We start from the raw sequence: 24,862 nt of genomic DNA on the forward strand, positions 1-24,862 counted from the left end.
AGTAATCGTCTTAACCCTCTCCCATATCCTGACAGTAAGAAAAAAACTCACCTCAGTAAGTGTTTCCAAACAGTTCACATTCCTGCCACTACAGGCGTTACCGTACATATCGGTAAGTACTCTTCAGAATGAATGCCGTACTTGCTAGGCAACTTCTCTGGCACATAGGTAATACGCCTCTGAGGAAGTGTAGGAAGATTGAATTCTCTAGGCTCATCGGCTAGCCACATGACGACATACAGCGAGCCATGACACATTTTGAACTGAACACGCAGTATATACATGGAAGAAATTGTAGTTATAACATGAGTTTAAATGATTTGACTGTCGTTGCTTAGACAAACAATTGCCGTTTTGTCCTACGAATTAACGGCTATTCGGCGATGCATGCATTGGAGGGGGAAAGGAACTGGCCACCCTACCCCATTATCTCTTCAATTCCAAATTTTTCATCAGAATTAATTTTAGTCTCTACATTAACTTTTATTCTTCATATCAGTCCAAGATTTTAAGGTCTTGGCTTAGAACCTTTCAGATAGAACATACTTGTACAGCAATGAGAAGTTCATGTATTATGTTCGCTCATGTCAAAGAAATGTAACTCTTAATTCTTTCCATATTAATTACATGAAATTGGAAGTATACAATATCCATACAAAATGTTCTACAATTTGGTTACTCAAACCTGAAGAGAATATTTTCTAATATTTTCGTACTATTACAGAAAATCTTATTCTAGACTCAGTCTAAGATAAGGAAATTGAATCTTTGATGCTGAGACAGCAAATTAATATGCGTAATACAGGTTGCATCAGACCAAATGTTACAGTATGTCTACGTTGCACTGGGATGCTATGACTCTCAAAATTGGAAGTGCACAAAGGCTGATGGGTAATATATTTGATCACGTGACAAAAATGTAAATATACTGTTAGTAGGCTCTGAGGATGGTGTGAAGAAGCACCGAAACAGCTGTAAGCCACACATGCTTACACAATTAACACGAGTAAGATCGCCATTTAATCAATTATTTATACTGTTAGTATGTGAGGATGGGAAAGGACACAATTCCAGCATGATATTGCTTCTACACTAGGCCTGGGCACTAATATCTTAATCACGTCACTGCAGACTACCTCTTAACTCCGCACTCCACCTTCCCCGACTGAGACAGTAATGTTTTAGCCCAATATGAGTAGACAGGAAGGTAAGCATTACTCAGTGACGGATTGTATAAGGCAGATATCATAGTTTTTACGAACTTTAGGCTCTCACTGGTTCCCTGAAATCCATCACTGATATACAGTGTCTTACTGTGTTTGTTTATAAGGCGAAAAAACATGGGCGGGGGTTTCTGCATGCACTTTTCCCTTCACCATGGTGTCCAGGACTGTTCTACATAATATACCATACCTATTTCAAAGGAAAATGTCAATGTAACACTTGAAAATGAATTGAACAACAAGCTATTCTTCAATTTCGTTCAAAGAACTTGATGTAAAAATATATGAATTTAATTAACTTTCCCCCCCTTACTACCAAGGACAACACATGAAAACTCTAAAGTATTTTAGAAAGACTGCAATAAGAAGCATCAGCAGTAACAAACTGGTTAAAATAATGCTGAGATTTCTACATATTTCAGACTCTCACTGTGTTGCAGTAAAACCCAGCTATAACAAGCAAGGAAGTTGTGCTGTTCCATGTGACTATACATGAGCTCACTTTTACCAAAATATCAGGCGTAGCAACCATTAATTTCTTTTACTGAAACATACACTTACCAAGACATTTCCCACACAGAGAACAATTTTTATTACAGTGAAAACAAAATTAACCACAGATAGGGTTGCCAACATTCCCTGTATTTCGCCTTATTTTGTGATCTTCTATCTCCCATAATTTTTCTGGGCTTCTCCCATCTTATGTCATTCAATTTAATTTAGACAAAAAAAAACACGTCAAATTAGATATTAAGGGTGAAGTTTCAAACCAGTATTAATTGCATTTTAGGTTTCGTTTCCTCACCCCCCCCCCCATTATATCAGAGTTAAATTCGAAATAATTGATCTTACGATCAGATTTGAAATCTCAGCCACTCAACCATCTGAAGTGAACGAAGAGAAAAAGAAAATCTAAGAGCCCACGATTCAGTACCTATCAGCAAAATACAACATTGAAAAAAATCACAGTTACCGGTCTCTTCTTTGGAGCGAGAGGCACCATTCAGAAAGCCTTTGTAAAGTGGAGGGAAAAATACAAGCTGACAAGAGATCTTCAAGATGTCATCGTCACCACCATTATAAAAAATTTTCTGTAGCGATATTTCGTCAGCATCTTTATGGCATACATTCAATTTAATTATACTTGGTTCTATTTTTTTTTTCTTATGTCTTAATCACTTTTGTCTGAAACCTGTTTATATAATTTTTCATTTTAAATTTTATTGTGAGCTATTCTGTGTTGCAGGGAAAACCCAAAATATTGGGCCAGACCAATAAATTAAATTAAAACTGTTTATATAGGCTATCTCATTCATTTGTTCTCATGTATTTTGTTTTCTATCGTCGCCTGGCAACCTGGATTATTGTTATTATTGATTAGAGCTGAAGAGAATAAAATTACAGGTTATTTCAGATAGTAACACAAACTAATATTAAGAAATATTATAGTTGTATATTATAAACCTATTCTTTAAAAATTTTAAACAGGATACAGGATAATAAATGCAGAAATGTGAATTTACTATATTTATGCGTGGTTTCAATACTATGGCAATGATATGTGGAGTTCCGAAATAGGCTGTTTTACTGACTAGCCCACAATGGAGCACGTTTTTAACATTTAATTTTGCAAATGTAATTAACTAAATTTAAGAAATTGCCCAAAATAAATTGTGTTTTCATCCTACAACCAATTGACAATAATAACAATCCAGGTTGCCAGGTGACAATATAAAACAAAAGATGTGAGAAAAAATTAATAAGATGTACAAAAAAATTGAATACTCTTTCAAATTTAAGTACGCTTTCAAATGTAAGTACTATCATAATATAGGCCTAAGGGTTCAAAGTCAGGACAGGAGAAGAAATGTTAGCAGGAAGTGAAGTAGGGAGAGGAGTACTTTATCACCTACCCTGTTCAAAATCTACTTGGATGGTTGTATTCAGAACATGAGAAAGGTGATAGTAGGAGGAAGAAGAATTAAGTGCACATGATTTGCTGGTAATATGGCGTTGTTAGCAGAAGAAGAGATGATATTTAGGGATACCTTTGATCCTGGACTAAATGACAGCTGTCAGCAGTATGGGATGAAGATAAATGCTAATAAGACAAAGACCATGGTCATAGGAAGAAAAATAAAGAAGGTAAACTTGCGAATTCTAAATGAGGCAGTAGAACAAGTGGGCAGCTTAAAATAATTGGGGTGTACTATAAGCAACAACATGAGCTGTAGCCAGGAAGTAAAAAAGAGGATAACAATGGTCAAGGAAGCTTTTAATAGAAAAAGGATCATCCTCTGTGGATCTCATGAAAAAGAACTACGGAAGAGACTAGAGAAGTGCTTTGTGTGGAGTGTAGCATTGTATGGGGGGCAGAAACATGGACATTATGATGAAGTGAAGAGAAGCAAATAGAAGCATTTGAAATGTGGATATGTAGAAGAATGGAACATGTGAAGTGGACAGACAGAATAAGATATTAAGCTGTATTGGAAAGAGTGGGTAAAGAAAGAATGATGCTGAAACTGATCAGGAAGAGGAAAAGGAATTGGTTGGGTCGCTGGCTGAAAAGAAATTGCCTACTGAAGGATGCACTGGAAGGAATGGTGAACAGGAGAAGAGTTCGGGACAGAACACTATGAATGAATAAATTAATATAAGGGTGCCATTTGGAATTTCAAAGAGAGTTGGGGGAAGAAGGGGTAAAACCTAAAACGTAATAAACACTGGTTTTAAACTTGCCCCTTAATATCCAAATTGACGTGTTCTTTATTTAAATTAAATTTCATTAAAATAAGTAGTTATTTCGGCTGGAAAATTTTGAAATAAAAACCCAGTGTAATTTCTATTAGAAGTTTGTTATTAAAAATATTATGTTCTTGAAATTTATTATTTTAATTGACACGTTTTATCAGTTAGTAGAGTAATAATGAAAAAGTAAATTTTTCTTTATTTAATTAATAGGCAATGCTGACAATTGACTGGATGGAAAATTAATTGGCCTATCCTTAATGATTTTTTTTTAATTCTAGATATGCATCAGACATTAAAATTTCTTTGGTAAAATTTTTCTTTATACAGGGTGATTCAGACCACCCGTAACAGTAATTTATTTCGGAAACTAGTGCATTAAAATTTTCGAGACAAAAATATTTATTACTAAAGCACATGTGAACTTTCACTTGAGCTTGATTTCATCAATCAATCTTAACAGGAAGTAGGGTCAGTGGCGTATCACTTTAAAATTTCAAATGGGAGTAGTGGTCAAATATGGTACCATTTGATAGAGCTCTTTAAAACAAATAACTTTTAGAGGAAACGTTTTTATTAATTCCTACTCTTTCAATGAGAAAACGTACAAAAAAGAAATGTGTGATTTGGACTAACATTAAGTCATTTATTTCGGAAACTAGAGCATTAAAACTTTCGAGACAAAAATATTTGTAACTAAAGCACGTGGTCTTTCACTTGAGCTTGATTTCATCAATCAGCCTTAACAGGAAGTAGGGTCAGTGGCGTATCACTTTAAAATTTCAAATGGGAGTCCGATCAAATTTGGTACTATTTGATAGAGCACTTCAAAACAAACAACTTTCATAGGTGAACGTTTTTATTAATTCCTACTCTTTCAATGATAAAACGTACGAAAAGACAATGCCATCAATATTGAGAAATGTTACAATACGAAAAGGAGAAGGATAGTTTACTTGTATTCACCCCTGCCAGCCACCAGGTCTACACTCAGCCAGGTAATTTTGCGTGTGTACTATGTTAATATTAAATGTACTTATCTAGTTTACATTTTATTTTCGTAACATTACTCAGTATTAATGACATCTTTTCGTACGTTTTCTCATTGAAAGAGTAGGAATTGTTAAAAACGTTTCCTATGAAAGTTGTTTGTTTTGAAGAGCTCTATCAAATGGTACCATATTTGACCACTACTCCCATTTGAAATTTTAAAGTGATACGCCACTGACCCTACTTCCTGTTAAGATTGATTGATGAAATCAAGCTCAAGTGAAAGTTCACATGTGCTTTAGTGATAAATATTTTTGTCTCGAAAATTTTAATGCACTAGTTTCCGAAATAAATTACTGTTACGGGTGGTCTGAATCACCCTGTATACTTACTTACTTACTTACTTACAAATGGCTTTTAAGGAACCCGAGGTTCATTGCCGCCCTCACATAAGCTCGCCATCAGTCCCTATCCTGAGCAAGATTAAACCAGTCCCTACCATCATATCCCACCTCCCTCAAATCCATTTTAATATTATCCTCCCATCTACGTCTCGGCCTCCCCAAAGGTCTTTTTCTTTATATTGTAAATTATCGTAGTCTGCAGTTGTAATGTAAATTATGTCAATCCTTTGTGTAAATGTACATCCAGTGTCTAGTGAAATTTTGTTGATTCCCAAATTACCTATTTTATAAAAAGTTGTTGGCAACCCAAGATATACAATTCCACCACAATGACGGAGATTATGTGCCACTGTGAAGACACATCCTGCTGAGATATCTCAGATCCACGAAAGAATTAGGGTCACTGTTAACACAAATACATCACCCTGTGGCTCCCAAACTTCATCTTGCATTTATGACAGGAAAAGGAGACAATAATCTTCCACTTTGAAAATGAGGCACAGTATATCCAAAGATAAATTACAATACCCTGTTTCTCCCAAACAGCATAAAATAGGCTGTACACCCAACAGACAAGAACTTTTTTATAAAAATAATTCACACTTTGTTAGATGTGGAAAATGAGTGGAGTAAAACACACAATAAATATTTTAATATAAACAGTAACTTCGCTTGTTATAGCCAGGTTTCACTGTTCTGTAGAAGAAATATGAAGTGCATTCATTTGTATAGGGAGTGAGAAAATTACGTACATTTTCACTGTTACATCACTTAAGCAATTTATTCAATGCTTAATGAAGCAGCTATTATCAAGTCTCCTCCCTTCCTGTACAAACAACAATGTAAAATATCTGGAGTTCTATTACAATATTTCTTATGATCTCTCAAAATAATTTTGGCTTGTCAAAGTTATATTAATTGTATCACTCAGCACACACAGGGGTGGCCAAAATGTTACATCTTAGCTTATTCAAAACTAGAACATACACAGAACAGGAAGATCATGTGTGACTTCCAATTTTCACAGTTAAAGTTTGGCTACCCCTTGAAGTATATAACTTGAGTTAAAAATACATTTTCCATAGTTGAAGACTTGGATTTTGAAACTTTCAGTGCTCAAAATAGGAATTTTTTTATTTTAATAAAGTCCCTTTATATTTACAAAAGAAAGGAAGAAAATCTTTTTCCAGAGGAGTTTTTCAACCAGAATGCACAGGAACATAGTTTAGAAACCTTCTCTACAAGAAAGAGAGTTCTTTACTACACATTCAATCTCAAAACTGCCATATAAGATTGGTGAGAAATTTAGCAGAAAGGTTGTCTTTTCTAAGAAATTATTGCTTGAAAAATAGGCATTGGTTTCACATATTTCATCACTTTAATCTACAGCCTAATTCTCAGAATTAAGCAGGGTTTAAGCCACAGTCGCATTTGTTGCATTTTGCTATTCGACTTCAAAAAATGCAACAAACTTTGAATGTAAATGTGCAAAAATGCGACACCCACATTAGACTTCAGAAACGAAGATGGTGATGAAGAAAATGAAATCAGAGATGTGTTTGAACTAATCTGAATTTAAATGAAATGCTAATGGCATGGGCAATGCTCAAAAAGGTATTGAGCAATAGATGTTCAGGAATGGATTTCAAAACATTGGTGCAATTCATGTAAGTTGCGTGAAAAATTTCTTCTAATTTATTTATATAATTCCATCGTATACTGTAAACTGTGAGCGAGAATTTAATTGCATGAATCTTGTAAAAACTGGAATTAGAAACCGCCTTTCAGTAATAACAATAACAAGTTAAGAATTTGAAGGGCCTAGTCGTAATGAATTTCAATGTTCAGAGTGCCCATAAAATAACGTATTTTAATGTGACGTAAATTCAGCAGTAATTGATTCTAAACATACCTAGTTTAATAAAACTCCAAGAAACAAATTACATAACTTTTTGTTTTTTTAATAATCGATAATTTTCTTCTGTTAAATCTTAATAAATGTTGCTTTATGACGTAGGCCTATTTTAAAAATAAGACAGTTGCTCAAAATTCATATGAAATTAATGGTGTGAAGTTACCTAGAGTAGAATCATATAAGAATTTGGGTATTTATTTTACACACAACTTATGTTTTAAAATGCACTTAAATCACGTGGTGATTGATGCATATAAAAAATTAGGATTTATAATCAGAAATACAAAAGAATTAAAAAATATAAATACTATTGATACTCTATATAAAACTCTAGTTAGGAGTAAACTAGAGTATGCGTCTGTAATATGGTCACCTCAGTTCCAGTCCCATCAGATGCAAATAGAAAGGATACAGAAAAGATTTTTACGTTATTTATATTTTAAAAAACATCACGTGTCGTCTTATGACAAGCAAATTTCATATAATTAGTTACTTTTTGAATTTAATTATAAAACTTTAACATCTCGACGACTAATAAATAGTCAAATTTTAGTCTATAAGACTGTTAAAGTATATTGAATAACTGTGATTTTCTTAAATTCCTTCAGTTCAATGTAAACAAAAAAACAGAATTACGTCATAGGCAACCTTTTATTATTCCCATTCCTAGAACTGTTTTCTTCAAGAACTCTCCATTGTTTGTTATGTGTAATACTTACAACTCTCTGTCTTTAAACTGTGATTCTCAATTAAATTTCAGTTTAACAGTTGACAAATTTCATACAATATTAAAAAGAATTGTATTTCCTTAGATATTTAAATTATGAAGAAGTGTATTATAATGTTTTTAAATAATTTTGCATCATTATATTGCCATTTGGCACTATATTAACTGCAATACTATATTCTAGCATCTATTACCGTTATTATTTTCTTTCTTTCGTTTGTGTTGTTTGTTCTGTTTTGTTTTTTTTTTTTTTCTTATTATGTATTTTGTGCATGTATCTGTGTAAGCCATCTGTAATTGGAAGCCTGCTTCTGTTGGTGGTGGATTTAAATAAATAAATAAATTTGATCTTTCTGCACAATTATTTATAATACTGCACAAGCATTTCGCAACTTGCACAAATGTAATTTTCCATTTGTGCATTTTTGCGACAATTTTATTATTTATTCTTTAGCTTAAACCCTGGTATTAAGTGATTGATAAAAGAAATGTTTCGTTAGATAATTCAGTAAATTGGAAGTTCTTTTAAATTTCTCGTTATTATTGATAAATGATGTACAAATTTTCCTATTACATTACGTGACTCCAAACAAATTACGTAAGCAATGGGTGTCCAGTAAGAGCAATTTCTTGCCTTAATTTGTTAGAAAGATTTTTACAAAATTCTTCCCCTTAGAACTGCTTTGAACTCTGTATGTAACCTCTCGACTGATTTTGCACTACATAACACAGGTTATAAGCATATCGGCAAACTTCACATTTAATGTTGTTGTTGTTTTCTAATGCCAGGTGTTTGACAATAAAGTCATTTGACCTCTCGCACTCCAATATTTTTCAAAGATATTATCATGACTAGCCACTGAAGCACAGATTTTGAGGTGTTCCGAATCCATTTCTTGGTTTGAGTTGCACACTGGGCAGTTAGGGGACTGATATATTCCAATTCTATGCAGGTGTTTGGCCAAACAATCATGGCCTGTTGCCAATCTAAATGCAGCTACAGACGAGTTTCGTGGTAAATCGGGAATTAACTGTGGATTTTGATGCAGAGAGTTCCATTTTTTCCCTTGGGATTGAGTTATCAAATTTCGTTTGTTGAAGTCTAAGTATGTAGATTTAATAAATCTCTTCACAGAGTAATACGTAGATTTAGTAACAGGTCTGTAAGTAGCAGTGCTGCCCTTCTTTGCTAAAGCACCCACATTCTTGTTTCCCAGGATTCCACAATGGGATGGTATCCATTGGAATACAATTCTTTTATTGAGTGATATTAATTGAGAGAGCATTTTAGTTATTTCTGCTATTTGAGATGAAGGTGTGTGTTTAGAGACTATTGATAGAATAGCTGCTTTGGAGTCTGACAATATAACTGCATTCCTAAATTTATTGATGTGGCATAGAAGATTCCTGAGACATTAATTTATTGCAATGATTTCACCATCAAAACTTGTTGTTCCATATCCAAAAGATCTATAAAGTGAGAAGAGACAGCACGTAACACCTGCACCGGCACCTTGTTCTCTGGAGATCAAGGATCCGTCGGTGTATAAATGAAGCCAGTTTTGTGGAGGGTACCTAATATTAATTGTCTCTAAAGACAATTGTTTCAGTATTTCAGTGTTTACTTCTGATTTCAGTATTTCTTGTGTTAAATTTAGATTATATTCTATATTTAATAGAGTTAAAGGGTTTGGTTTAATTTGTAAGTTTTCTTTTAAATTCGGGATATTGATTTTCTGTTTTAATTCTTGAACAATGGATATGAAACTTTTTTGAGTTTTCAATCTACAAAGAGGACTGTATGAATGCCAATTGTTACCTGGTAATCTGATAAGTTTTTCATATTGAATCAGTGCACATTTAATGTGTACTAGTAATATGCAGAGCAATTTCTAGTGTTGACATGACAATAAAGAAACAAACCTAGAGGTGAGTGTTCAACTTCTATGCTTATGACCTATGTCAAGGACAGAAGTTATAAAAATATTCTTTAATGCCATCAAAGCTGAGGAACTTTCTATGTTAGATTCTGAACCAAACTTAAATGATATTATAATATAAATTGTTAGCATATCATTATTTCGCACATAATGGAAGTCATTTTGCAGAGGAAAATATAAAATTGCTTCCCTCCCTTCGTCCACTTTTGAGCACTGTTTAATTTCCTTCCCTGATGTATTTAGCACATCTCCATACAAAATAAAGTTTCTCAACAACCAGTAGCAATGTTCAAGAACAACAATTTCATTATTTTCAGAAAATTTCGTTACATTTCATTTTATCCTAAACACTACACGAGGTGTCATTAACATACACCATTAATCATTTTAAAATATATCTCAACGAAATCATTCAAAATTAACATATCGATTATTAGCAGTTTCAAAAATACTAATACAAGTATCGACATTCCTTACAAACTACATTTCCTTACGATCAGCACCATGTCAATACAATGCTTGCCATCTGATGCACCAATGACAGAAATTCATTTCACCTTTGTCAGACAGTGGCAAGTGCATTTCAACATATCATACTCCAGTTTTAATCTAGTTGTTATTTCAAACTTACAGTTTTGTGACTGACTTATTTAATTATTGAACTGAACTGAATCCCTGCAAATGAGAGCATGCCAAAGTCTTAATTGTCGTTTCGAAGCATTCATTACATTCAGTGAAGCTGCGATAAGATACTGGTCTGTTTTGTAAGCTGCTAAGTAGAGCTTGCACTGCTACAAGTTCTCCTAGTCATGCATTATACTACTCAGCTCAGCTCAGCTTACCCTGCCTACCATGAAGCTTCGCCACTAGACTAATTTTATGATCTCGCCAATTTCAAAGATTTGAACTACTGCCAGTGGCGGCTCCTGCGTATTTCTTAAGAGGAGGAAAGAAGGTAACAGGACGAAATGACACCTTCTTGAATGAAACAAGCTACAAATTAGCCAACATGCACACATGTAAGACCAGGTAGTGTTGGGGTTGGCCTTCCCTTCTGTATAGCAATAATCTGTTCTTGTAAACTGAGTTTCCTAAATTTTCCATAAAATATGTTTTTACAAGGAAATTCACCTCGCAGCATTTTTCGAGCACACTACAGCATCACACGTGTTGGAAGAGACTATAGCAACTAACACGTAATCGGAACCGTTATGCGGAAATGGGAATGGGAAATAATCTGAGGAAAGCGAGAACAGTGCACCCACCCACGTGGTCTGTGTTGTAACATGTACATTTTACAAGTTCAGTATCACATGCTTTTGAAGAATATCAGTTCTTGTAAAGTCATACTACCATTATTGTTCAAAGTTGCCGGTGCCCAATTTTTTATGTTAAAAATAATGTAGTTTGGAGTACCTACTTACTTTCAATTTCAAATATATTTGTACAAAACTGACAACTTGGCTGTTGTCCTGTCTAGTACACAATGAATGGAAGTGAATTTCAGGGGCCAAAAAGATCTGCAATACTAACGTAGAACTACTTCCTCTTTGTTTTATATAAACACGACTTTAACTTTCAAATATCCATGAAAGCTTCAAACCATGAATAGTAGCCTATATAAAGTGCAATGAATAAAATTTTTTATTTATAATTTAAAAAAAAAGTTTATATAGTGTTTTTCATAGCGCGTTAAAACTGTTTCATTGTGCCTCCTCCTAGTTGTGTTATAATCTGGTTGAATGCAAAATCGTTAGATGGCAGTGGTAGCAAGCTTGCTGCACGACCAGTCGGTTTCTATTTCCCGCCCATGACTGATTCAGAGGAGGATCTCCTCCCTCTCCGTTCATTTACTCACTTTAAAACTCTGCTTCTTTCTCTGGCCGCTAGTGCGCTGTTGTCTATGTGTGCTAACTGCAGTAAAGGAGGAATGGATTGGCTTTCCTCCACACAAACAATCTCGCATCTTTCTCACAGTTTTCTAGCAGCACATGAGCGCGCATCGTTTAAAACTCGAACAACCGAGATTTTCTTAGAGCTGTGAACTTAAAAATGATCGAATCTTCCTTGAATTTCAAGGCACATATTTTATTTGGTATTTACTTTCAAAAGAAGAAAAATGTGAGGAGGACGTTCCTCCCTTCCCTCCCCCGAGGAACCGCCACTGACTACTGCCATTTTGAATTGAATCTGTATACTAATAATATGGTAATAATATTATTATATGAAGACCACACAATCGAGCATGTAGATAAAGTTTTATTTTTGGACATAAACTATATATAAAAAAGTATAAACATATATAGTTGAAATCACAATTTATGTATATCAAATTTAATCAGGCCATTCAGAAGTTACTGGCAGGACATATGGCTGTGAGATTTTATAACTCTAACTTTTCTTCAGAAGAAGAAAAGTGGATTATAAGAAAAAATCACAAAGTTAATTCTATTATAAAATGAATGGGCATTTTCCAGTATCTGCAGCTGTGTTTGGGTATCTGGATGGTTGTCAATACTTGAACCGATACATTGTTTGTAATAAAATCAACTGAAATATGATATGTCAAACTTATATGCACAATCCAATAAGGCCATTCTTATTGATTAATACATCTCTTCCATTAATTATTCGACACTCTTCACACGCTAAATGTTAAATTATGTATTAGTTCCTTATACAAGTTGCGCAAAAATTCTTGGCAATTGGAATGTAGCCTTGTGGCTGTTTGGGAAACCCTTATTAGCAGTCATCCTTGGGGTAGTCAAATTTATGACTGTTGCCAGCAGTATAAACAATAATAACCAGGCGGAAGTCCTCAGTGGACAGTATATATCTTATTGAAACTGTGTAGCATAGGCAAATAGTAAAATAAAGTGAATTGTTTTGCACAGTATATGCTATAATACTCCTATTTAATATATTCTAGGTCAGCGTTTCTCAAACTTTTTTAAGTCAGAACAGTTCTGCGAACCACCTTGCTCTTGTTCCCTTCGAAAGCAAATTTATCATTTTTATATTTTAATACATATATTTTACAATAGAATTAATTAATTATAATACTTTGTAATTATATTTTTGTAGCCAATCACAAGTAATTTATAACAATTCTGTGCATTGTTAATTCATCGCTTGCCTGTTAGCAGTTAGTTGTTTGAAATCCTTCTTATGTGGTCTCTGTTAAATAATGCCCATTATAAATAATGGAAAACTGGCTTCGATCCGGATCTTTGAAAAGAAAGGAACATAAAGACACGCTTCATTTAGGCAGAGCTAATAGTTCAGAAGCTGTGTGTGAAGAAATATATTAATTATAGTGCCATTAAAGAAATATCTACTCCTAGTGGTAGCTATTCAAAGAAAAAATATTTTCGTAAATATGACAAGAGTTGTGGCAATGAGAGTGAACCAAAACCTCGGTGCGTTGTTTGTTACGAAGTGCTTTCAAATGAGTGTATGAAACCCGCGAAATGAAACGGTACTTAGAGACAAAAAACACAAATGTAAAAAGTAAACCTGTCAGATTTTAAAATAGCGGAGTCTAAAATGTCTTACATCGTTATCTGGGGGAAAAAAAAAAAAATAATAATGCTGAAACATGCCCGATTTTCAACAAGTAAAGATGCAATTTGGCACGTTCTATTATTGGTGTTTGACGTACAGTATGTGCCCATTTCAATGTGCAGACTGGGTGTCGGCAAAACTATTAAGAAAGTCACCAATACATGATAAGGTTCGGTACTTTGGTCCTGTTATGAATTCGGGTGGTCCCTGGCTGGGTTACAGGCTCAGCAAGATGGCGAGAAACGCCACTTTCATAGCGCTTTAAATCCCTCTTTTGTTGCTGAGAGTAGAGTGAGAAGTGAGTAGACAGGTAGGGTAAGAAATTTCATAAAATATTAGTACTGGGAGAAAAAGTGAAAGGCGATTGCCATGTGTCATTTCCAATCTCTGAGATTTTCAGCTATAGTGTGACACGCAATTCGTTTGAATTTTATTTTTTCTTCTGTCATTTTTGAAGGACCTTAAGGGCAGAACTCGAGGACCACAGGTGGTCCGCGGACCATAGTTTGAGAAACGCTGTATCTAGGTTATAGTCAGATTGTAAAGTAACTCATAAATCCTGAAACGAAAACAACTCATTCTAATTCGAAATTTTCTCGGGCTTCCAGCCAGGTCATAAGTTGGTGATCCACCGACGTTTCGAGGATGTTCATCTTCCTCATCTCACCGCCTGGACGACGGGCCGTCATCAGCGGAGGACACACGAGAACTCGTCCGCCGAGCCCACCGTGAGACCCGAAAGCACAAAGCAAGACGACACGTCGGCAGCGTTCTCGCCACGGTCCACACTAATAACAGCCAATCGGCACACAGCTCCTTGGCTGACTCCCTCTGGCACTATAAATGAAGGAGCTAGGTACCCTCAGATATCATTTAACCCTGAAGATGAGGAAGATGAACATCCTCGAAACGTCAGTGGATCACCAACTTATGACCTGGCTGGAAGCCCGAGAAAATTTCGAATTATCACGTTGCCAGGAAAGCTTCAGTAGTTATTTCAACTCATTCTAACTTCACAATGAAGTAAGTTCAGTGAATTTTTTTAAACACGTGACTCTTTACACACCAAATAACAAGGCCAGACTCAACATTCTAGTGGTCTCATCCCAAACGGTAACTCATTCTTAGGTTTACATTTAAATTTCTGTTAAAATTTCAATTGCCAAGTAATATTGCGTGACTTATAACATAATATGCCATGTACTGTTAAAGTCAACATACAATAATAACTTGTAATATGAAATCAGGGTTCCTGACTGTGCTCTTCTGATTTTGTGACGGGCTAAAGTTCAAAACATTGAACTGATATGGTTCAACTTAATTACTCTACACAAATATTACAATTTCGGAAGTTCATTAACATTCATAAAATCACCTTCAATCACACACAATACAAGAAAAGATAAACAAAGAAACTGTCTTTTAGAAGTGCAGAAATATATTAGTGAACCTATACCTGACAGTATATCCAAAGGCTTTTCTTTACAAATTGCAGTCTTCTGTATCTTATACAGTGTAATACTTGGTCTTCATAAATACTAGTATTGAAATTCTTAGTGAAATCAAAATAGTTTGAAGAAAAAGGGCATTTTATTATAAACACATTACTGGTATATCAAAACAGTTGTTCCAGCCTCTTTCAAGAAAAAGTCGTTGGTAAGGTGTTGTGAAACATACAGACACGTTTCTCGAATAAAGAAAATCACGTGAAGTTAACAATAATTGGAATGGATTTCTATGCCTGCACCAATTGCGAACTTTGGCCATACATAATATGAAGGAAATTACCACAAGAGATTTAAATGCATAGGTAGGCTACACTAAAATATGACTCATGGCGAAACTTATAATATAATACATCTCATTATTGCATAGTATTATTCATATCTTTCTTGATCCGAAGGCCAAATTGATTGTTGACTTGGAAAGAAATCTTAATTTTCGACAAACTAAAATAGATGAAAGACAATAATAAGACACAAATTGCCTGAAAGTCTTAAATAAACAAGTACCTACTCAATAGAAGTGACATAACTTTGCATAACAGCTACATCAAATATTAAAATTACGATTAATAAACGTATTTTGTATAGGTAGGTACAAGATATAGGCTACTTAAAGTGAGGTATTAGGGAAAATTACTGTATTTTCAAATAATTGGTTTTGAAACTGGCATAGGTGCTCATTTACCGAAATGGATTCGTTTGGTGTGTTCGGATTTTTATTCTTTGCACTATTTAAATTGAACATCGCTCATTTGACTGTACTGCCTCTGTATGCATGACAGAATTCTATCCAAAATTCTAGTCAGAGAAATCTAGACAGATTTCTATAAGAGCCAAGAACAAAATAAAGAAAACCATGGCAATATATCGATTGCAAGGCCTCCAATTGCGGTAATATTGAAGGCATAAATGAAATGGATGAAGCAAAGCTGATTTTGTTATTTCTTCTTCCAAAGCTAACACAATTAAGAATACATCCTCCTCAGAGCTAGTGCTCATTTTATTACCAAGTTTAGTCCAGAACACTCCAAGGAAGTAATGTTCTCTAGCGATAAATAATACCATTAGGTCAATTCGGAAACATAGACAAGTGAGTGTTACTATAATAACAATCTGAATGAGCTGAACAAAACCAATCAATAAGTGAGCATCTAAGTTGCCGGTATCATCTAATTTAAAAGATATGAGTATCAGGGACATTCTAAAAATTATTTTACTGGTGGCAAATGATGCAAGTTAATATATCGTCCCTCCTCTGGCAAACTAGCGAAAGTGACAAATTAGCAAATAGACCTTAAGTGCAGGGCCGCTTATTTTTCACTTTCGCTAGTTTGCCAGAAGAGGGACGAAAAGTAATTAAGAAGGTGGAAATGCAAACTGTACAAGGTACCGGTAGTTTACAAATAAACGATATTATTAAGAAATACTATGAAATATAAATGCTCAACTCTCATTGTTCTGAACAAAGGAATATTAGAAATGCACGTCTGTATGTTTCACCACAAAAGGAGAAATATCTCAGGAAATTAATTTCATATAAATACATATATAATACTGATACATAGTAAACAGTCTTGTCTTTTGATACCACAACTCTTTATAGTCACAAAATTCACTTAATTTTGAGCAAAATCAAAATCATTTGTGATTAGGCAAGCTTACTTCTTAAAAACCCTTGGTATATAAATTGTTTTAACAGCTACAAAAAGATATGTGTAAGAACCACAGACTAGTGCAAAGATGATGTAGTCAGCTCTCAAACAAATGTTGTCACAACCACAAAATCTCTTGTGAAATGATGTTCCAAACGACATAAGCAATAGGCCTATTATAATCTCTGGATAAAACAGTAATCGTCAGTCATTTCCTGTTTTACTTTCCACGAAACAGTGATAAATCACAATTAAAAATTTATTTAGGCCCTGATAAAAAAAATTATCGTTGCATTTCAACCGTAAAAAATCTGAATACGACAAATTTAGACTTCTTATATTTTCATTGGAGAATAATAACTTTCAATTATTACCTAGGTACAAATATGTTTTCTTTTTACAGTTTGCGACCTTATTGGCGAATATTCCAATTTGATCATTAACCACTCAAAAGAATCGAGAGAAAACATGTCATATTGCTTCTACTTATGACGATAACTTGGAATGAAATTTAATTTTAAAATATTTTAAGCTGCACAAATACCAGTATGGTTCCAGATCAGCAGGTAAATTATCGACATTAGAAGTAAGCTTCAGAACTTTGTAAAATCAACGAAATTTTAGAATAGCAACAAAATTGGAAAGATCATTTATAATGCATGGGAAGACACCAGTTACCAATCTTAGCAGTCCATTATCTTCCAAGAAAATACTGGTAGCAGGGATGTCTGGAGCATGAATGGAAATTCATAGGAAAAGACAACATGATAATATTATTGTAATAGGTACTAAGTGGTTCATAATGTTGATGATGATGATGATGATGATGATGATGATGATGACGATGACGACGATGATTTATGAGCTGCCTGGTCTCACTTAATGGAAGTTAAAAAACAACAAGGAAGTAAAATATCTCAAAATGCAAATGAGAGCTGACTACAAATCCAAACATTCAATAATTAATACATACAAAATATAATGTAAACAAGAGCCCTAGTGAGGATTTTCACCTCCCAAACACAATAAATCGTTCTTTGATCTTTTAGTAGTACATTCTACAGCAGAATAATTCACAACAGATATGGAATCAAGAACAAGATTTTTCTAAATGTACATTTACTATTTTTTTTTTTTTTATTGTTCACAAGTACGTATTAAGAATTTATGTTGTATAAATAAAAAGGAAAGAAAGAGCATATATTGACAGGAAAACATGTTTAAATTAAATTAAGAATTCACCCGTTATAATTACTGTGCGTTATTTCATGCAGAAATTATATTAATCACTCTAGCAAATAAACACAAACAAATATTAATACTCTTCAGTATGGTAGCTTGAGATATACTTTGTTGGGGGCACTGGGAAAGCTGTGCGTAATGCAATATATATATGTAACATCTGGTAAGCCATACTGTCATAAATTTGTACTGAAGAAAATAATATTCACTATTAACAATTTCTTCTAGACTGACTAGAACATAAATTAAAACACACATAATTTCATAGGTTTACATATTATTTGTATTTTTAATTAATAAAACAGGCACATATGACTAGTTTCAGTTGTTACGGTTGATGTTTTAGTTCTCAAATTTGTGCTTATACTTGTATATTATTAACTTAAATTAATGTAGTTGCATGGATACAAATATTAATACATATATATTTAAGTGCAAACTAATATTTTAAAAATATATCAAACTCTTAACTGAAAACATAATTAAACTTAAATTTATAAAGAAAGGTAGTATAAACCACAACAATACATACGAAAATAATGTAATTTGTCTTATATATAGTTTTAAGTATTTCATGCAAAGAATGGACACAACAATTGGTTACACTAAAATAATTATGGTGGTGATAATGATGATGGTAAATAATAATAATAATAATAATAATAATAATAATAATAATAATAAAGTACATTAATGTTATCAAAATGTGCATACATATAATATACCAATGCTGCTAACCAGGAGAATTGACAGTATGAGTATAAAATGTAAACAAGGATGAAATTAGTTTAGGCACAGATATTTTGTTATCACATCTAATTCATTTTTCTCTCAGGAAATAGCAAAAAAAAATTGTCCTGCAATTCTACTTTCTACATGTGAATTAAATTAAAATAACGAACTTTCATACCAGGAACTGATTTTAGTTTAGATAGAAAACAAAATACATTTTTAGTATTGTGACATGAAGTAATTTAAATTACTCTAAGTCCATAAATGACGCGGTTTTATCAGAATTATACATGTAGAACCAAGAATTGCAAAAACAGTTACTCATTTTGAATAACAAATGAATAACGGTTTCTAGGAGACATTACTCAATTACTTTTCCCACACAGAGAAATACAAAATCACTATATTCTTAAGTTGATATTGACAATGCTGAGCTGTCTATAATGCAAGTCAATGCTTCCAAAAAACGTTTTCATAATTTTTAAATAATAATATAATCTTTACCTAATGCACAAAAAATGCAGAGTTTCTGGAAGCCATTGAGCGTATGTCCATGTATGAATGTGATGGAATGTTTGGGTATCACTACGCCCATTCAAATCACAACACTTACACTCAAATCTTTGTATATAAGTGACAACGATGTCACATTCACTCATTAATTGTCTTCATAAAAATGTCTCCAAAGTTCATTTTACAACAGATTAATGCTGTCCTTAAAACTAATCTAGAGATATGGAAGATTGCATTAGTTAACTACATGCCCTACATCCTACAGGCTTGTGTTATGTGTAGAGTCTTCTAAAATCTTATTTCCTTACCATATACAAAGTCTAATTTCTACAATGAGGCATTCTGACAAGGAAATGGAGATTTATGCTGCTTACACTTCAAATAAAACGCACCTGGAGTTCAATACATACTCGTTGTTTGTGCAGTGCATTAAGGGTATATGTACGTGAACGACCACAATTATTATCAGAAAATACAGGCTCTAAATTTCGAAACTTTATAAGGAAATGAACTCACAATTGGACAAAAATTACAAGGTACCACAACAAGACTTATTAGAACTTAAATATCTGAAAAAAGGTTACTAATAATATTTTTAAGAATTCACTTTTTACTTTAAATTAAATTTTCCAAAATTTGGAAGTTTTCACATATATTATTTCATAACTCCAAAACCATTAGAGATCGAATTCTCAAAATTTTGTACACTAATTTAACATGAATTTATGCAAAAGGTAGACTACAATAATGCCCATTTCTTTGAAAATAGAAAAATTAGGTCACAAAACATTATGTAAATTTTAATATAATTTATATAGGCCAAATAAAAAATTAATTGCATTAAAATAAACAACTCTACATGTCTGAGAGTAGTCTACTTTTCAGAAATAAGTGTTTATTATATGCAGGAAAAATATTAAAAGATGTCCGAGAGAGCATAACAATGTTATGGTTACCAAATGTGTAACTGCAGAATTTTTTTTTCATACTCTGATAAAACTGGTTTGAAAAATATTATTAGTAATCTTTTTAATACTTTTAATAGATATTTAAGTTCTATGAAGTCTTGTTGTGGTACCTTGTAATTTCTGTCCAATTGTGAGTTCATTTTCTTATAAAATTTTAGAAATTTAGAGCCTGCATTTTCTGATAATGTTTGTGATCATTTACATACGAATACCCTTAATCTTGATACTAAAGGAATCAGAACACACTAGACAACAACTTTTATACAAAAATTTACAATCAATTGGAGGTTGAAATAACCTATATGCTGTTTATAGTGATCTCATTTGTAGACCAATTCGAGGTGGAGTAAAAAGAAGATTCTTTGCTGGCATTTAGTTTCGCATGATGAACAGTTGGAAGGACAGTACAAGTTCTTAGAATTTTTTTTTTTTTGCGCATAAGCAGTTTTATTGCACATAATTTATTTTCTGACTCTCTCAATATGCGTCTGATATTTTAAATACACTGCAAGCTCTTTATAATGCTGTAATTTGGATACTATGTGGGTACGAATTTGGATACTATGTGGGTACGAAACACGTCCTGCAACTCCTCACGTTTATTTAAGAAAATAAATTACAAAGCCACTATATTGTACACAACTGTAAAATAAAATAAACTTATCTGAAACATTAATGAGATGACAACGAAATTGGAACACCAAATAATCTCTAAAGTATTTTTAGATTAAACTCTTTCCAAATATGGGACACCAAGAAGACAGTGACTATTTCTAAATAAATATTAAATTCAACTTTAAAGTAATTAAACAAGTTTCATGCACAGCAAATTATTTATATTATATTACCTTATTTAGTCAAAATGTCCTTTCCGTTACTTCTTAAGAAGATGTTCAGTTACGTTTTATTATTCAACATTGTTTGAAATGAAGTACCCAACCTTCGACTAAAGTTATGTTTCTTATTACAGTGACAAAAGGCAGCTTTGACCTAATTACTTGCGAAGAAGATTCTAGATTCCCATGTAACTACTGGACAAAAAAATATATACAGGGTGTCTCTAAATTGGACTGACAAACTTTAGGATCGGATAGATAACCTTTTATAAGATAATTTTTGTTAAGGAATAAATGGGCTGCAGTTTAGACTGCTTATTTAACACTATGTAAATGCTTTTCTTTTTTGTGTGCTTTCTGTATTGTTGTGTCAAATTAATATCTGTAACATTAATGATTTGTTTATTAAACAATTTTCAAATAACTAATTATCTCAATCTCGACCTGCAAGATACATAAATAATGAAATAAAACCTTGCTGCACTAAAACAAAGCATCACAGTCCATTTGTTCCTTAACAAAAAGTGTTCTAAGATTCTATCTGGTCTCAAAGTTTGTCGATCTAATTTAGAGACACCCTGTATATATGAAATAAAACATACTCCACGAGAGATGTATAAATTTGTTTAATACTCCAACAAGTGTGCAGGTATTAGAATAGACTCCCATTTCCTTGTCAGAGGTGGCCTGTGTACCATCCTACAGGACTCAGTCAGGGGGCGGGAAGAAATAAAGAAGCACTAGAGTCGTGACAAAGAAGGCGAGGCAGAGGAATGAGACTAAGCTGTCAGGCTGCGCAGAGCGAGGCATGGCAGATGAGGCAGCTTCAAACGTGACAAGCCTCTCTACGGTGCGCAAAACCGCACCCACCCTGAATTCCCCGACTATATCGTCACAAGTGCACACGTCCTCCTGCAACCAGACGGCAGGGGATCATTATCCAGCCCACAACTCTACTGTCTAACAAACAATTCTCTTAATGTGTACCTAGAATGACCAGATTGTTTACTACAGAATAAGCATGCATTTGTCTCCAAAGGTAAGACACACATTACGAAATTAAGAACAGTATCAAGTGCTTTGCAGTTTAATAGCAGATATTAAAAAAAATTAATCTTAGTTATATAGTTTAGGAATGGATTATGTTTATCGTATTAGTACTGTCGCATTTTTTTCCTACTCAGGTTAATGAGACACAAGAAACTTTTGTTTGACATGCTGCAATTTTTAATCATTCTACAAAGTATTTTTATTTAAGTGTTTCATAGCTGCCATAGCCTACCCAATAGATAACAATTCGGCTCTAATGGACAGAAGATTGAATGAACCAGGGGCGTATTTTGCGGGCTACCGGCGGTAGCCCAAGGAAATTACAAAAGAAAAAGTTTATAATATAACATAATGTAATAATTTTGTATTATTAGTTTTACCATAGTAATTAAAAAATTAAAGTAATTGTTAGATATATTTTGTGTAATAATAGGGTCAGCGGTAGCCCAAACCCTTTAACCAGTATACGCCACTGGAATGAACTCATGCTATATTTACTTCACCCTTCAGTACGAATTCAAATTCTGCAAAAAGGTAAGACATCTATATATATAATTTGAACTGGTAATGGAAATTACGGGAAAACGGCTGAACGGATTTTAATAAATGACCCCTCATTTTGAAGCTTGGTACCCAAAGTTTTTCAGAAAAATAGTAATTTTTAGTGAAATATCAATTTACATACATTATTATCCTATTTTCCAAAATCCATCTTTCTTCAGTTTTGAGAACTAATTGCATTTCAGCACGACCGTGATTTCAGAATAAAACAAAACACACACTACAATAAACAACACGAAGGACATGACCTGCAGGATTGCTGGCATATTTAGAGTTCAAATTCAATTGGTTATTAATAATTTCAAGACTTATACCATTAGAAATGAAATTTCATTATAGTTAATGCCATGATGTGACTATTTTTCATTAATTATACATATTAATGCTATAGTGATGATATGAAAGTGACACATTTTGGGGTTATATAAGTAGATATAGAGCATATGTTAAATTAAATCTTCATTTCTATAATTTACTGAGCGGTGGCTATTATATATATATATATATAAAACTACAAAACTTACATAAGATAATAATATTGTTATTAAAAATCAAATATTTTTATAGTTATTAATCAAATCGGGTTGGGTCTTTTTCATATACTTAATGGCAGTGTCTTGTAGATACTTACTTACATGTGCATTGATGTAAGGCACCCATCAGGAAACTTTTTAAATAAATTTAAAGCAAAATTTAATTAGGCTATTATTTCAAATACATCAATGTTATTTGTTTATGTCATTTACTGATGCTGTTTTAAATGTAAAGCTTATTTCATGTTTAGAAAGCAAGAGCAATTATAAGCAGGAAAAATATAAAAGCCAGTAAGTGCAATATATTTCATGGTTATTCTAATTTCGTGAGGAAGTTGATAACATCAGCAATAAACAAATGAGAATAGCTATTCTCGAATACAACTCTGAGCTATTCATGTCTCTACTGGAATTCCTGAAACTACAGTCTTCATATTAACAAATTATTATTATTATTATTATTATTATTATTATTATTATTATTATTATTATTATTACATCTACATTAATTTTATGAACCTACAGTATATGTTGCTCTAAGTTTCCTGGACATATAGCTTCTGAGGTCAAATATTTATTTATGGCAACATACTTGCAGATAATCGTACACAAATAATACCAACAAATATTTCACATTAGACACCTGTGTAATGGGTATTTCCTAGTTTTTTTTATTAAATGTTGTAAACACGTATTTTTTAAATAATCTGAGGTTACTGGCAATGTGTTATATATCTATTTTAATCAATAATAATTAATGGCACAATTTTTACTTCTATATTTTACGTGAACTGAATTTTAACCACTTGAAAACTTGAATCATAAATATTTCAAGATTTAGTCTTCTTCATAAGAAATCAGTGACAAATTATGATGTTATTTACAATGATCATTGCAAGATAAGTTGTGTCTTAAATTATACAGCAACAAAACAGTGAGTGAAAATTCACCTGAAGTCAGTATTGTTACCAAGAATCGCACGCATTTGAGGAACGCAATTTCGATGTGTAAAACAATCTGGTCTAACTACATACACACTGAATGACATCCTCCACCACAAAGCGACTTAGCAATACAATTAACAAACAACAGCAAAGTAAAAAACTAAATTTAAACCAACAAATGAGCCCAGAAAAAACTCAAGCCTTGTTGGAAACAGAAGAAGCATATACTAGCACATGCAAGACGATAACTCAAGAGAAGGAGGACGTCAGAAACTTGCCAAATTTACCAGAACTCAAGAGGAACATGAAGCCTGTACAAGCGTAACTAAAGCCCCTTATGCTACTAACACGAAGATGGAAAGCACTAGGGATAGTAAAGGCTGGTTCACAATAAACCGGAAACGAGAATCAGAACGAAAACGAAAACGGTAAAATTGTTAAAATGTACACATTTAAATGTGAGCATTCACAAGTAACGAAAAGCTTGCCGGAGCCCGGGATCGGGAACGGAGAGTTGGTCAAGTTTCAACTTTGGCGTTCACGTTTCCGATCACAGCTCACTAGATTCATTCTATTGCAATCTAAAAGCTATTTTGTTGTCGTATTGTAGCAAGAAGACCATGACATAACCTATGCATTATTTTGTTCTGTGCTGTGCATCATGGAGCAAGTTTTATTTGATGAGATTCTAATATTGAGTGTTGAGGAAAATCCTCATGTTTACAATAAGCAGCGCGCCTCGTATAAAGATGAGAAAATGAAGGAGAATACGTGGCTTTCAATAGCTGCGTCTTTGAACACCGATTGTAAGT

General features: G+C 33.1%; 1 protein-coding gene across 2 annotated transcripts in view; it reads right to left on the reverse strand.

Annotated features, from left to right (window-relative positions):
* Lrch (Leucine-rich-repeats and calponin homology domain protein) overlaps nt 1-24,862 on the reverse strand; it is a 328,792-nt gene that overhangs the window by 38,091 nt on the left and 265,839 nt on the right. Inside the window, exon 13 of one of the 2 annotated variants that reach the window (XM_069836131.1) lies at nt 588-21,874. The exons of the other annotated variant lie outside the window; for it this stretch is intronic. Within the exon in view, the coding sequence (XP_069692232.1) occupies nt 21,671-21,874 (204 nt within the window). The 3' untranslated portion in view covers nt 588-21,670. Of the gene's footprint in view, nt 1-587; nt 21,875-24,862 lie in introns of those variants that run through there. 2 annotated transcript variants of the gene reach the window in all.

This window comes from Periplaneta americana, chromosome 9 (genome assembly GCF_040183065.1).
Source record: "Periplaneta americana isolate PAMFEO1 chromosome 9, P.americana_PAMFEO1_priV1, whole genome shotgun sequence".
Lineage (NCBI taxonomy): Eukaryota > Metazoa > Arthropoda > Insecta > Blattodea > Blattidae > Periplaneta > Periplaneta americana.